The 13,142-nt window shown below is 51.2% G+C and overlaps 1 protein-coding gene across 1 annotated transcript in view; it reads right to left on the bottom strand.

The window, feature by feature from the left end:
- The window catches only part of Prkd2 (protein kinase D2), a 28,621-nt gene extending 16,097 nt beyond the window's left edge, over nucleotides 1–12,524 (bottom strand). The window contains exons 1-9 of the mRNA XM_041654722.1: nucleotides 11,580–12,524; nucleotides 9,199–9,337; nucleotides 7,635–7,766; nucleotides 6,742–6,896; nucleotides 6,414–6,639; nucleotides 5,039–5,116; nucleotides 4,398–4,551; nucleotides 1,930–2,047; nucleotides 1,346–1,423 (exon numbers count right to left, since the gene is read on the bottom strand). Of these exons, the coding sequence (XP_041510656.1) occupies nucleotides 1,346–1,423; nucleotides 1,930–2,047; nucleotides 4,398–4,551; nucleotides 5,039–5,116; nucleotides 6,414–6,639; nucleotides 6,742–6,896; nucleotides 7,635–7,766; nucleotides 9,199–9,337; nucleotides 11,580–11,819 (1,320 nt within the window). The 5' untranslated portion in view covers nucleotides 11,820–12,524. The remainder of the gene's footprint in view (nucleotides 1–1,345; nucleotides 1,424–1,929; nucleotides 2,048–4,397; nucleotides 4,552–5,038; nucleotides 5,117–6,413; nucleotides 6,640–6,741; nucleotides 6,897–7,634; nucleotides 7,767–9,198; nucleotides 9,338–11,579) is intronic.
- Nucleotides 12,525–13,142: the final 618 nt, after the last annotated feature.

Raw genomic sequence — 13,142 nt, 5'->3', positions numbered from 1 at the left:
GGGGCTGGGGATGAGGCTCAATGGTAGAGTGCTTAAGTTGGACCCTGGGTTTGAAAAAGTGACTTGCCAGGAGGTGGTGGCACATGCCTTTAATCCCAGCACTCGGGAGGCAGAGGTGTAGTAATGAGGCGAGCAGGCCAGCTTTTCGTCCCGCCCAGTTCCCCCATGGCTAGCTTTACACCCAAAATAACAACACACAAATTGTATTCATTTAAACACTGCCTGGCCCATTAGCTCTAGCCTCTTACTGGCTAACTCTCATATCTTGATTAACCCATTTCTATTAATGTGTGTAGCACCACGAGGTGGTGGCTTACCAGGAAGATTCTAACCTATGTCCATCTTGGGCTGGAGCTTCATGGCGTCTGCCTGGACTCTGCTTTCTTTCTCCCACAATTCTGTTCTGTCTTCCCCACCTACCTATTTTCTGACCTACTACCAGGCCAAGCAGTTTTCTTTATTAATTAACCAATGAAAGCAACAGATAGATAGAAGACCCTCCTACATCACAGAGGCAGGTGAAAAACAAAACAAAACAAAACAAAACAAAAAAAAAGAAAAAGTGACTTATAGTCAGTGGTGACACACGCCTTTAATCCCAGCATTCAGGAGGCAGTGGCAGGCAAATCTCTGAGTTCAAGACAAGCTTAGTCTACAGAGCAAGTTCAAGAATAGCCAAGAGTACACAGGGAAACCATGCCTTGAAAAACCAAACAAGAAAAAAAAGGAAAAATGAATTACGCAACAACAAGCTATGTGGTGAGCTAGAGGAGTGCAAAGGTAAGAAGGAAGCAGGCCTGGGCATGTCAAGGAAGACATGGCGCATGGCGGAGGCCGCGAAACCTGATCTGTATTCCAAAATCAGTGCAGCCACTGGAACACTGGTGACTCTGTGTACGTGTGTTTTACTTTTGAGACAGGGTCTCATGGAGCCCAGGCTGGCCTTGAACTCTCCCTGCCAGAGCAGAGATCACTCATCATTGTGTCCTGCTGCCTCTGAAGGTTTCAGTAAAGACCCTGGCTGCCGAGACGACTGTGAAGAGCCACGCAGAAGCAGTGGCAGCAAAGACAAAGAGGCATGGTGAAACACGTCTTTAACCCTAACCCTCAAGAGACAGAAGCAGGCAGATCTCGCCCCAAGCTCACGGTTCTCTACGGACTGCTTTTGACTTCTCTCTCACACTGGCCCACGGGACTCTTTACAGGAGACACGGGAGGCCTAAGACGCTAATGAACCAGCCCTGCTCCCTGGGCTAGAAAGCACCCAGGCTGGAATCAAGTGGACAGTGGGTAGGAGACTGTGGGGTGGTCACTGGAGGAGCAGCAAGGGAGGACATAGGCCCACCTTGTAGTATCTGTTGGTCGTATTGTTCTGGAAGAGGGTGATGCATTTGCAGTCTAGGCGCCAGTAGTGCCGCTTCCTCTGACAGAGAGACGCGGACAGGGTGAGGTGGACAGTCCGGCGGTTTACAAGCGCAATACCCAGCCTAGCTTCTCCCCTAGCTGGGACTGTGGTTCGACTCAGCCTTACCCACCCGGCTTCACATCCTGCCCAGCCTCCTTCCTCTAACATATCCTTGATTCTAGCACTGCACAACCCCTGTTCCTAGACCCAACTCTACCTGGACTTTCCCAGCCCTCCCCTCTCTAACTCCGCCCACCTAGGCCCCACCCATCTGGCCATTGAGTTCTCCATCTGCTCAAGCTTTTTAACAAACCTTTAAATCTAGTCACACCCAACTGGCCTCACCTACCCACTTTCCGGCCTGCCCATAATTCTGACCACGCCCACTGAGAATCTTGCCCACACAGGCTTCAGGACCCCTGTCAACTCTAGTTCTTCCAGCCCACCCAGAAGTTTAACCACGCCCACTTGCCCACTCGCACCCAGAACAGCCACGCCCACCCCACCCCCCATCCCCAACTCACCAGTGTGTCCTTATTGCTGTAATGAACCAGCCAGCCCTCCCTCAGGGTAGTGCTTGATTTCCGGGTCGTGTGTCGCACAGACTGTACCACCCGCATCAAGGGAATATACCCCAGTGAGCTGCAGGGAACAGGCCAGATGTTACAAGTCACATGTCCTGCCTGGGGCCACAGGGACATCTTTGAGCAGTCATGTGAAAATGCTGTTTCTTTCCCTACTGAGATTTTAGATTTTCATAGCAAAGGGACTCTCACTTTTTTAATTAAAAAAAAAAATATTTTCGGAGTTTATGTAAATGTATGATGTGTGTGGGTGTGGCTGAGGGCAGAGGAGAATGTCAGGGGGAGCTACAGTTATAGTCATTGTAAGCCTCCGGATGACATTAAGAAATATCCCCATCTGCAGAAGGACGTAAACCACAGGATACGGCAAAGGCGCCCGAGATGCACCGGCCATGTCCTGAGAATGGATGACGGCAGATCCCCGAAGATAGCACTGCTTGGAGGAGTGCACGGGATAAGGCGAAGAGGAAGGTCCAAAAAACACTGCTAGACAGCATAAAGGAAGACTGTGGAACCGTGGGCATGACAATAACACAAGCATCTAGGACTACCCAGGATAGGAACAACTTGAGAACCGCCCTAAACGGGCTGTCTGTGTGTGCTTAGCATTGCCAGGCATAGATGATGATGATGACGACATAGGAGCTGGCAACCGAACCCAGGTCCTCTGCAAGAGCAACAAGAGCTCTTAATCACTGAGTCACTCTTCAGCCTCTCCCCCCAATAAAGATTCTTTTAACTTGTTATATTATTTTGTGTGTGTGGGAGAGGTCTGAAGGACAATTCTGTGAAGTCTACTTCTTCCTCCTACCTTTATGTGGCATAAGGGATTAAGTACCTTTACCCACTGAGCCATCTTGCTAACCTGGCTATGTTTTTTGGTTTTTGGTTGGTTGGTTTTTGTTTTGTTTTGTTTAGATTTATTTATTTTAGTAGGGCATAGTGGTACATGTTCCAGGACAACCAAGGCTATACACAAAAAGTCTAACCTAAAAAACAACCAAAAAAAACCTTTTATGTTATGTGTATGAGTGCTTTGTTTGCACAGCGTGGTACCTGAAAGAGCCAGAAGAGGGTGTCAGAGCCCTTGAAACAGCAGTTACAGACAGTTGGCCATATGGGTGCTAGGAACTGCACCCAGCTGCTGAGCTCTCTCTCCAGTCCCCGACTTTGCCTTCTGAGTTAGTCTGAGGTATCCTGAGCTAGTCCTGGTCCTCCTACCCCAACCTTCTGCGTACTGGACTACAGGTATACTGTGCCACACTTTGTTTAAACAGTGTTGAGGGTCCCCCAGGACTTCCTGCTGGCCAGGCAAGCACTGTACCTACCTGAGCCACGTGCCCAGGAGGAGGGTGACTCTTTTTTTTTAATATTACAATTATATTATTTTCTATTTATTTATTTATTTATTTATTTATTTATTTATTATGTATGCAACATTCTGCTTCCATGCATGCCCACATGCCAGAAGAGGGCACTAGATCTCATTACAGATGGTTGTGAGCCACCATGTGGCCACCGGGAATTGAACCCAGCACCTCTGGAAGAGCAGGCAATGCTCCCAACCACTGAGCCATCTCTCCAGCCCCGGAGGGTGACTCTTGAGAACGCCATCTTACTAAGCTAGTTTAAGTTTAGGCTTTGGCCTGGAGGCAGAGCGCGAGCCTACCGTGCAAAAGGCCCTGGGTTCCAATCCCAATCCCACAATTTTATGAAATCAGGCTGCCTAGCAGACACCTAACCTCTGTGTGTCTCCAGCTCCTAGAAGCTTGGCACAGAGCCTAGCGTACAGAGGCTCTCCAGTAAGTGCTAACTGGCATCTAGACTCTGACCTGCAGGCTCCGAAGGCCTGCCTCCCCTCTGACCACTCAGCTGTGTGTTCACCTCTGTTGCTGAGCCTGCCATCTTTCTTGGATCCTAACTCAAACAGGCACAGCTCTCCTCTTTTCTACCTAACCTCGCCGGGCAGTGGATGAGCTTACGGTTTACCATGCTGTTTTTCTTTCAAACACTAATACATTGCCCTTGAGCTTTAAAAAGAGAGAAAGCAAAACAAAATCTTTTCAATGATGAAGGAAGAAGCCGGGCGGTGATGGTGTACACCTTTAGTACCAGCACTTGGGAGGAAGAGGCAGGAGGATCTCTAAGCTTGAGGCTAGCCTGGTCTACTGAATGAGTTCCAGGGCAGCCAGGGCTAAATAGAGAGAAACCCTGTCTTGACACCCTCCCCCCAAAAAACCACCCCCCCAAAAAATAATTTTTTTTAAAAAAAGGAGAGAGAGAACCCAAAGATAAAAGGCTGGGGCTCAGGAATTGAGAATATTTATAATCATACACGAGCACCAGCCCATCTTAGAGACAGAAGCAGAGGCTTGCGGTGGGGAAGCCTCCTCAAGGGCCCTGGGTACCTCTGAGCCTTGCCTCCCTCGCCTTCCTCTTCCTCGCTGGCATGGAGAGCATTCTCCGAGTGGGAGCCTGGGATGACACCTGAGTCATCCAAGTCATCTGAGAGGGAGCTCTTGTCAGACTCACTGTAGTCGGTGGCCTCCTCCATGGGCACATCTGTGGGGACAGGGGCATCAGAAGAGCCTCCACCCAGTCCCACCTTGTCTCTCTTATGTGGAGCAGTGATTCTTTGCCTGCCTAAAACACCTGATGGTCTAATAAAGAGCTGAATGGCCAATAGCAAGGCAGAAGCAAGGGACAGGAAGGGCTGGCTGGTGGAGAGGATAATCAGAAGGGGAAATCTGGAAAGGAGGAGTAAGAAAACAAGGAGGCAAAGTGGGTCATCGGGGGCCAGCCACCCAGCTACACAGCAAGCCATGGAGAAAGAACTAAAGAAAGCTATATAGAATAGAGAAAGGTAAAAGCCCAGAGGCAAAAGATAAGACAGGGTAATTTAAGTTAAGAGAAGCTGGAAAGAAAGAAGCCAAGCTAAGGCTGAGCATTCATAACTAAGAATAAGCCTCTGTGTGTGTTTTCTTGGGAGCTGGGTGGCAGGCCCCTCAAAATGAGTAAGATGTAAAACAACTCGTAACAAGAGTCTTACCTCCGTTGATGAGAGCCTCCCCCAGACAGTCGTTAGGGACACGGGTAGCACATCGCTTGTGACAGTTAAACTTGCAGTCTGAGGAGACAGGAAAAGGAGAGAGTCACTGTGTTTGTATGTGTGTGTGCGTGTGTGTGACAAGGTCTCACTATGTAGTTTAGGTGGTCAGCATCTAATTCCTGTCATCCTCCTGTGCTAGGATTAAGGTTTGCACTGTAAAGATTGGGGAGATGGCTCTACAGGTGAGAGCCGCAAGTACATATTTTTACTGTTGTTGTTGTTGCTGTTTGGAGACAGGGTCTCTTATGGTTCAGACTGGCCCAGAACCTTCTATGTAGCCAAGAACAATCCTCTCGTCTCCAACACCCAAGTGTTGCGTTCGTTTAGATGCATGGGCCATCAGGTCTTTCTTCCAGATGTTTTTGTTGTTTTGAAGATCTCCTGCAGCCCAGTTTTGTCAGGAACTGGCTAAGGAAGGAGGTGACTTAACTGCCAGGCTGATTACAAGCCTGTGTGCCACCATCTGACTCAAAGGTGTGGTACCAGAGCAGGGCTGTGGTGGTGCACACCTTTAATCCCAGCACTTGTGAAGCAGAGGCAAGCAGATCTCTGTGAGTTCAAGGCCGGCCTGGGTTACAAAGCAAGTTCCAGGGCAGCCAGTACTATTACACATGGATACCCTGTCTTGAAAAATAAAAAAAAAAAGACAGAAAGAAAGAAAGAAAGAGAGGAAGAAAGAAAGAAAGAAAGAAAGAAAGAGGTAGTAGGAATACCATGAAGGATGGAACCCGGGTCTCTGGTATGCTAGGTGGGTATTCTACTCTGTGAGCTGCATCTCCAGCCTTCTCACACCATTTCCTGTAGTTCAGGTTGGCCTCAAACTATGTAGCCAAGGCTAGTCAAATTCCTGGCCCTCCTGTCTCTACATCTCAAGTGCTGGTGGGATTACAGGTGTCTAATTCCAGAAGTTGTGAATACATATTAGCATATATATTTGGTTTTACAAGACAAGGTCTCTCTGTGTAACAGCCTTGGCTATCCTGGAATTCACTTTGTAGACCAGGCTGGACTCACAGAGATCTGCCTACCTCTCTCCACAACCCAAGTGCTGGGATTAAAGGCATGCACCACCATGGCTAGCTCCAGAAGTCTTGATCTCTGCTCCTAAGCTTCCCTGATTTTCAGATTCTTGGGTTTTAATAGTGAGAATTCTATCCTGTTCTAGGAATCTAGATTTCCAAGAGTTTAAGGTTCTAGAACTCCAGAGACCTCCAGGATGGCCTGGATTCAAAACATGGATCCGAGATTCTGTGCTCCTTGGGGGGAGGGGGGAGGCATTTTCAGACCCACAGTCTTCCTAGTTGGTCCCACTGACCTTTGCACTGCAGGCCCTGGCGGAACAGACCCTTGAGCAGCTTCTTGCATGCCTGGCAAACAGTGGGTCGTGTGTAGCTGTGTATAAGGAAGGTGTGTGGCACCTTGACCTTGGACATCAGCATCTTGTCCAGCTCAATGGGACGGCCTGTGTAGAAGGAAGAGGAAGAGGACGACGACGACGACGAGGGTGGTCGGCGAGGAAGGAGGTCTGTGGTGCTACGGCTCTACCCAGCAGCGAGTGTGGAAGGAACAGGTGAGTGAGTTAGCACTTGTCTGACTCCATCAACCCCCAGACTCCAACCCATCCCCACTCTCCAGTCCCTCACCAGCTCCTCGGCGGTGCAGGGTAGGGATTCGGAGCTGCCTAGGCGCACAGAATGTCCACTGGCCAGAGACGTAGATGACAGGCGGCGCTTGCGAGCACCACTGCAGTTGTTAGGGATGCTGAAGGCACAGCGTTTGTGGTAATTCAGCCCGCAGCCTGTAGGGGGCACAAGACCATCAGAGCCAAAACCTGTACTCACTACTAGGCCTGACCCCCACCTAAAGAAACAGTCCTGTGCGTCAAGCACACAGGTGAGAAACCCTAAGACTCAGTGCTGCAGGTATTTTGTGTACTGGATTCAAGTCCACATCCTGTTGATGAAGATGCCTGATTTTCACTAGACCCAAAGCTCTAAAGAGCTGTAAAGATTCCCAAGCCTGTAGAATTCAGCCTGTAGCGCCTGTGATCCCAGACAGGCTGCCCTGAGGACTGTAGAGCTGCCTGGCCAGCCTCGAAGTCCTACAGGCCAGTTCCTCATAAATCAATACTATTTCTCTCCTCCTGATCTATTTCTTTGCTTGACTGACATGTGCTCACGCTTCCGTCACCACACCTCAAGATCTCAGCGGTTAGAGCATTTGTTACTCTTGCAGAGGACCCGCTCCAGCTCCCAAACCCCATGCATGGGGTGCAACAGACACCCATGCACATAACATAAACATAAGTAAAAAAATCTCCCCAAGTATTCCAGAGCCTGGGGCCCATATTCCCCAACTTAGCCCTAGAGCCTTAACCTAGTCCACTAATCCCACCCCTTGGGCTCCGCCCACAGACTTGTATCCCATTCCCTCCCAAGTTCTCCCTGAGAGCTTACCTCATCTACCACTTAAGCTCCACCCCTTGACCCCAGCCTTCCCAACCTCCCCGGCTCTGCCCAGTCCCTTTGCCCCTCACCATCGCACTTGAGGCCCTGGCGCACAAGACCGAAGAGCATCTCCCCACAGTGGTCGCAGAAGGCAGGAGCTCGGTACGAGTGCACAGTAAGAGCATGTGGACGGATCTGAAAGTCCTCGAAGGTGGCCGAGGCTGTGGGCAGCAAGGAGGGACACACCTTGAGCCAAGAGGGTAGATGCCTGATCTACAGAGTGAGTTCTAGGGCAGCCAGCGATACACAGAGAAACTCGGTGTTGGGGAAAAAAAAACAAAACAAAAAGACCTACATGCCTCCAGATAGGAAGGAGTTAGTGGGGGGTTGTTTAATGGGCAGAACACATCATATTTTTTGCATTATTAAAACAGTCCTGGGTGTTGGGCAGTGGCACACGCCTTTAACCCCAGCACACAGAGGCAAAGCAGGCAGATCTCTGTTAGTTTGAGGCCAGACTGGTCTACATAGTGAGTTCCAGGTCATAGTGAGACCCTGCCTCAAAAAAAAAAAAAAAAAACAAACAAACAAAAAAAACCACACACAAAAAACAAATAATAAATAAATAGACTAGAATAGAATAAAACAGTCCTGGAGCCAGCAAAACAGCTCTGCAATTAAAAGGTGCTTGCTGCCAATCCCAATGACCTGAGTCCCAATATATAGGCACCATGTGTTGCATCAATTCCCAGAAGTTGTACTACACACACACACACACACACACACACACTAAATGTAAAACAGTTTTGGTGGGCTGAGGGTATAGCTCACTGTTGTACTGCGTGCCTCACATGCACAAGGTTCTAGGTTAAATCCCCAGAGGAGGGGCTAACTATCTAGGTCCAATGGGACATCCTTCATTTACTTATTTATTTACTTATTTTTTAAAATTTGATGTGCACTGGTGTTTTGTTATGGGTGTCGGGTCCCCTGGAACTGGAGTTAAGACAGTTTTGAGTTGCCATATGGACGCTCAGAATTGAGCCTGGGTCCTCCGGAAGAGTAGTCAGTGAACTTAACCACTGAGCAATCTCCCCAGCCCCCGGTACACATCTTTAATCTCAGAATTCCAGAGTGAGATTCACAGATGGCCTGTGAGTTCCAGGCCATCCAGGGCTACATCATAAAATCTTATCTCAAATAAATAAATAAATAAACATAAATAAGCAAATTGTTTTCCCCAAGACTTACAAGGGGCACATCTCTTGATGAGTCCCTCCCCCCTTTTAAGATTTGTTGACTTTATGTTTTTGTGACATGGTGTTTTGTCAGCATGTATGCCTGTGCCTGTAGAGGTCAGAAGAGGGCGTCAGATCCCTTGGGACTGGAGCTGCTATATGAGTGCTGAGACTCAAACCCCAGTGCTCAGAAAAAGTAACAAGTATTCTTAACTACTGAGCCAACTGTCCAGCCCGAATGTCTCACTCTTAGCCCAAGATGGCGTGAAATGTGTAGCCCTTCTGTCTGTGCCTCGGGAATGTTGGGAATCACAGGTGAGCCCCCTCCATGCCCACCCTCAGTCACCTCTCCCAGAGACCTGGCCCCACGCCCGAGCCCCGAGGCCCCACCTCCGGGGTGACAGCCGCTTCTCACCCGACAGAACCACCTCCACCAGGTCGCCCTCCTGGATGTCTGCAGCTGATCGCACCAGCTGCAGGAGGTTGGCCGATGTGGGGTCATGTTTGAAGAGCAGGATCTTGTCGTACAGTCCGTAGAAGCCACACTCTGGGAACTAAGGGGAGGGGGAGGTAGCAACAGAAAAGCTCAGAGCAGCCTGTAGCAGCGGCAGCCGGCAGCCTTCTTGAACCCTCCAGGGGCAGAACCGGTTATTTCCCCCGGAAACCGAGACCCTACAGCCCACCGCTTCCTGCTTGGCTCCTCCCAACCCTAGCTTGAGCCAGTGGAGGGGGGCAGGTGTGCCAGGTGGGGGTACAGGCACTGGCCAGAGTCTGGTAGCGGGACTGTCAAGAGAAGAGCTGAGGGGTAAAGTGTGTGTGTGTGGGGGGGGGAGGGTTAAAGGCTCCAGGAGCAGAATGGACACTTTGACATTTCCAGAGCTGGTGGGGCACTGAGTGATCACCCCCTTCTCTTCTGGCCATATCTCCACCCCAGCTTCCTTCCTGACTCTATTGTCCATTACCTGGCTCTTAGCCCAGCATTGGGGCAGAATGAACTAGAAAGGAGGGGTGCTTTGGGAATTTTGAGTGGGGGTGCTCAAGATAGCTAGAGGTAAAGAGGTCTCCCCTCATCCTGTGCTCTAAAGACCCAGGTGTCCCGGTCCCAGCTTGAGAAGGGGGGGGGGGCAGGAAATGAAACACTGTAAAACAGAAAGTGAAACTGCCCAGGTGTGGCACAGGGAAGGAAGGCAGACAGGAAGGGGCCCTAAACAGCACCTGTACCCCAGGAAGAGCAGAAAACAAACTGGCTGGGCCTGAGGAGGGGAGGCTGGGGATCTGAACTCTCGCACCAAGAATTTCATGCCAGGGAATTCAATGTACAGGAGCCCCAATCCTGCTTCCCATAAGGCCAGCTGGTTTAGAAGTGGCAGCTGGGCTGGTCTTGGGAAGTTGGTGGTCACAACCCCCCATCTTCAACAGAAAAGCAGTACTGCCTTGGCCCTCATAGTAGCTTAATCTTCCTTCCTTTCTTCCTTCCTTCCTTCCTTCCTTCCTTCCTTCTTTCCTTCCTTCCTTTCCCTTGAGACTAGGGACTGGAGATGCCCTAGCCTGACATAAATCTCCTGATCCTCCTGCTTCTGCCTTCCCAGTGCTGGGGTTACAAAAGTGCCAGACCTGGGAGGTCTTTTTCTAAACTAGTTTCACCCCCTAGGGAAAATGGGGGAGGTGACCCTTTTCCTCCTGCTTCCCCAAAATCCAAAGAATCCATTTCCAGGAGCCTGAGAAAAGCTAAGTCCGGATGTTTTGAATTCCGATGTGCTCTCATTTTAGAGTATACATTCTGGGTTCCAGCTGTGGCTGTCCTACTGTCAGGGCCATCTAGGAGTCTTATGGGACAGCAGCATGATAACTTAAGACTCTAAAGTTTGGATGCCTTAGTATGAAAAGATTTCAATATCCAACTACTCAGGACTCAGGTTCTGACATCTTCACAATCAGGCACTTGAACTACACAAAAGCATCCCCCACCCCAGGATGAGAGGTGTAGGGTGGGGTGGAAATGGAGCTTGTGGCTTTGGCTTGCTAGACAAGGGCTCTACCAGCCTGGTCATAACTTTTGTTTGTTTTTTGACACAGGGCTTCTCTGTGTAGCTCTGGCTGTCCTGGAACCCACCAGGCTGGCCTCAAACTCAGAGAGATTCATCTGCCTCTGCCTCCTGGTGTGGGCCACTACCACCTGGCCTGGTTGTAACTTTTAATGTTCCTAGGATTTGGGCATCTAGTCCTACAGGTTCCCTTTTGCCATGACTCTTGGGAGGAACCACAGGGAAACTGTGATTCGGAGAGCAGATAGAGTCTGCAGGATTTTGGGGGGGTGCCTTGCTCCTTCACACCCCATCTTAGGCCTGGAAAGGGTAGAGATTGCACCCTGAGACCTTGCTTGCCCCTGGCAGCTAGTCCACACACCCACACATGTCACCCGATCACCATGGCCAGCACGGCTTCAATTTCTACAGTTTCCAAAGAACGGAGGCCAAGAGTGAGACCATAAGAAGAGGTCCCCCTGATCCGCAGCTCCCACTTGCCCCTTCTTCCCCACTCCACACCTGGCAGGCCCCCTCCCTTCCTCCCTGCCCGCTACAGAAAACAACAACAAGCAGCAACACGCAATTTGGGGAGGCCTCTGAGGCACCCCACCCCTACCCGGGCCTCTCTCAAACCGGTGGTAGGGTGAGGACACAACTGGGGAGTAGTGCCCCTCCTCGGCTGTTACCTAGGAACCCTCTCTCCCCTCCCAGCAAGCCCCAGGCCACCGCTGAAGTCTCTTCTTCATGAGGAGAGCCCCTATGCCCTCACCTTCTGGTCCACGATAGAGCAGGCGAGTTGCTTCACATGAGCCAACTCTGAGGCGGCCGGCAACAGCACGAACTCTCGGGTCAATCCGATCTGGATGTGGAAGGAGACCCCCGAGCCTGGGGTCGGAATCTGAGGCAGCAGAGGTGGCGGCGACTGGAGCTCCAAGCCACCGGGGGGCGGAGGAGACCCGGGCCCAGGAGAGCCCGGGAGTCCGGCAGAATGGGAGGGGGCGGCGGCCATGGGGGCCAGACCCGGACCTGCCGCCTGGAGCTCGCCGAGGAACCTGGGACCTAGATCCGAGAGCTCTCGTGCGGTAGTGGTAAGAACGCAAGCATTTGAAAGAGAAATCTGTCAGGTTAAGAGACTGAAGGATGGCGGGATCCTGGGCAATGAGAGAAAAGGAATCTAGTGGGTCAAACGCCGGGAGTCAAGGGAGCACAGCACAGAAAGAAAAGCAATGGTTTGAAGGAGGGCACCCAGATATTGGAAGATGGCAAGAAACCAAAAAAGAAAATCGGGTAGGGCAGGGTCTCTAGAATCAAAAGACCCCCCCCCCCACAATCCAAGGCCCCTGGGAGAGAGAAGATTGAGAGCGGAGCAGGGGGATCCCAGGATCCAGTAGGTTTGAGCGGGCCTGAGGATGCCTTGTGGGTAGAAAGCAGTCTTTGGTCAGGGACCTAGTGGATCATAGGGACCCGATTGGCTCAGGGATGGGGAGAGAGGGGGTCCCCAGGGCCAGGGCTAAAAGAAGAGACTCTCACAGGTCGCGAAAATTGGAGAAAAGTTGGGTCAGGGGCGGCGGAGAAGGGCCATTACCGGAGGCGGGGCTGGTGGGGGGCAAGGGAGGGTCGCACAGCGCGGTGGCTCTTTTTTTCCCCCTTCAAAGTTTAAGTCAGCAGCAGCGGCCCAGAAGGAAGTCTCCGCAACGATGGCGCAGCCGGCCAATCAGCACGGGGCTCCGTAACGTCACAGGGCGGAGCCTTTAACGAGGGGCCTGGGGCGGAAGGGGAAGGCGGGACCCTGTGTTTCAGGGAGTTTGGGGGTTGGGGAGGAGTGGTATCTGGTGGCTGGGGTGGGAGGAGGGCGGAAGGGTCAGTGCTTTCTCCGCATGCTCCAGTCTGAAAAGCTGACTTTTCGCTGCAGTCCACTGTGGCAGGAGGGAGAGGCAGCGCTTGGTCGTTGAAAGAGGGAGCTATCAGGCTGGCCGGCATCCGGCGCCCACCCCAGGGAAAGGGTCGGAAATCGGTGTCAAGTCCGGTGGCTTTCCTGTTCTTGTCCTATTCCCCCCCACCCCAAGTCCCCAGCTCAACAATACACCCAGTACACAGGCGGGAGACTGAAACACGCGAGAGCTTAAGCCTCGGGTCTGTCTCCAGTGAGTTGAGATGGGTACAGAGCCTGAAACCACAACCAAGGTGACACGCCAAAGGTCAAAACTACTTCAGAGACCTCTCCTGAGACCTAACCTACATCTTCCTGGCTGTGTGACTTGAGGTATGGGCTTCTCCACTGTGAACCTTAGTTTCCCTATCATGAGGCTTGTATTCCAGAGATGGAATACGG

This window comes from Microtus oregoni, unplaced genomic scaffold, assembly GCF_018167655.1.
Source record: "Microtus oregoni isolate MIOR12 unplaced genomic scaffold, Mior012 000006F_ref0000085, whole genome shotgun sequence".
NCBI lineage: Eukaryota > Metazoa > Chordata > Mammalia > Rodentia > Cricetidae > Microtus > Microtus oregoni.
This window is presented reverse-complemented; position numbering and strand designations above follow the sequence as displayed.